Source organism: Eurypyga helias, unplaced genomic scaffold (genome assembly GCF_000690775.1).
Source record: "Eurypyga helias isolate BGI_N326 unplaced genomic scaffold, ASM69077v1 Scaffold48381, whole genome shotgun sequence".
NCBI classification, from domain to species: Eukaryota; Metazoa; Chordata; class Aves; order Eurypygiformes; family Eurypygidae; genus Eurypyga; species Eurypyga helias.
In genome coordinates, this window is record NW_010229780.1 from 1 (window position 1) to 598 (window position 598).

The window sequence follows — 598 nt, forward strand, 5'->3', positions numbered from 1 at the left end:
CAGGTGAAAATTTGGTTTCAGAATAAACGATCCAAGATCAAGAAGATCATGAAGAACGGGGAGATGCCCCCAGAGCACAGCCCCAGCTCCAGCGACCCCATGGCCTGCAACTCTCCACAGTCGCCTGCCGTTTGGGAACCTCAGGGCTCCTCCCGCTCCCTCAGCCACCATGCCCACTCCCACGCTCACCCTCCAAACTCCAACCCGTCCCCTGCATCCAGCTACCTGGAGAGCTCCGCTTCCTGGTACCCCGCTGCCAACTCCATCAACTCCCACCTCCAACCCCACGGCTCCCTACAGCACCCGTTAGCGCTGGCCTCTGGGACAATTTATTAGAGCCTGACCCCCTTTTTTTTGGAGGGTTGGTTGGTTTTTTTTTTTGGTTGTTGTTGTTCCTTGGACTCCTGTGTTTTGCTGTTAAGGAATAATAACGAAAGGAATGCATATGGGTGATTTTTAAAAGGGAAACAAAACAAAAAGATTAAAATGTGTAAAGCTTGTGCATGTAACTTATTGCATTTCAAAGGAAGCCCTTTTTTATACAATATGGACATTTTTTGGCTCAGCTGTGGACACTATCAATGGTGCCTTGAAATCT

General features: G+C 49.0%; 1 protein-coding gene across 1 annotated transcript; it reads left to right on the forward strand.

Moving 5' to 3' along the window:
• Positions 1–6: 6 nt before the first annotated feature.
• DLX5 (distal-less homeobox 5) lies at positions 7–336 on the forward strand (the record flags this gene model as incomplete). The annotated part of the gene is made up of 1 exon (XM_010160511.1): positions 7–336. A coding segment is annotated over one exon (330 nt), but the record flags the coding sequence as incomplete, so codon positions are not given.
• Positions 337–598: the final 262 nt, after the last annotated feature.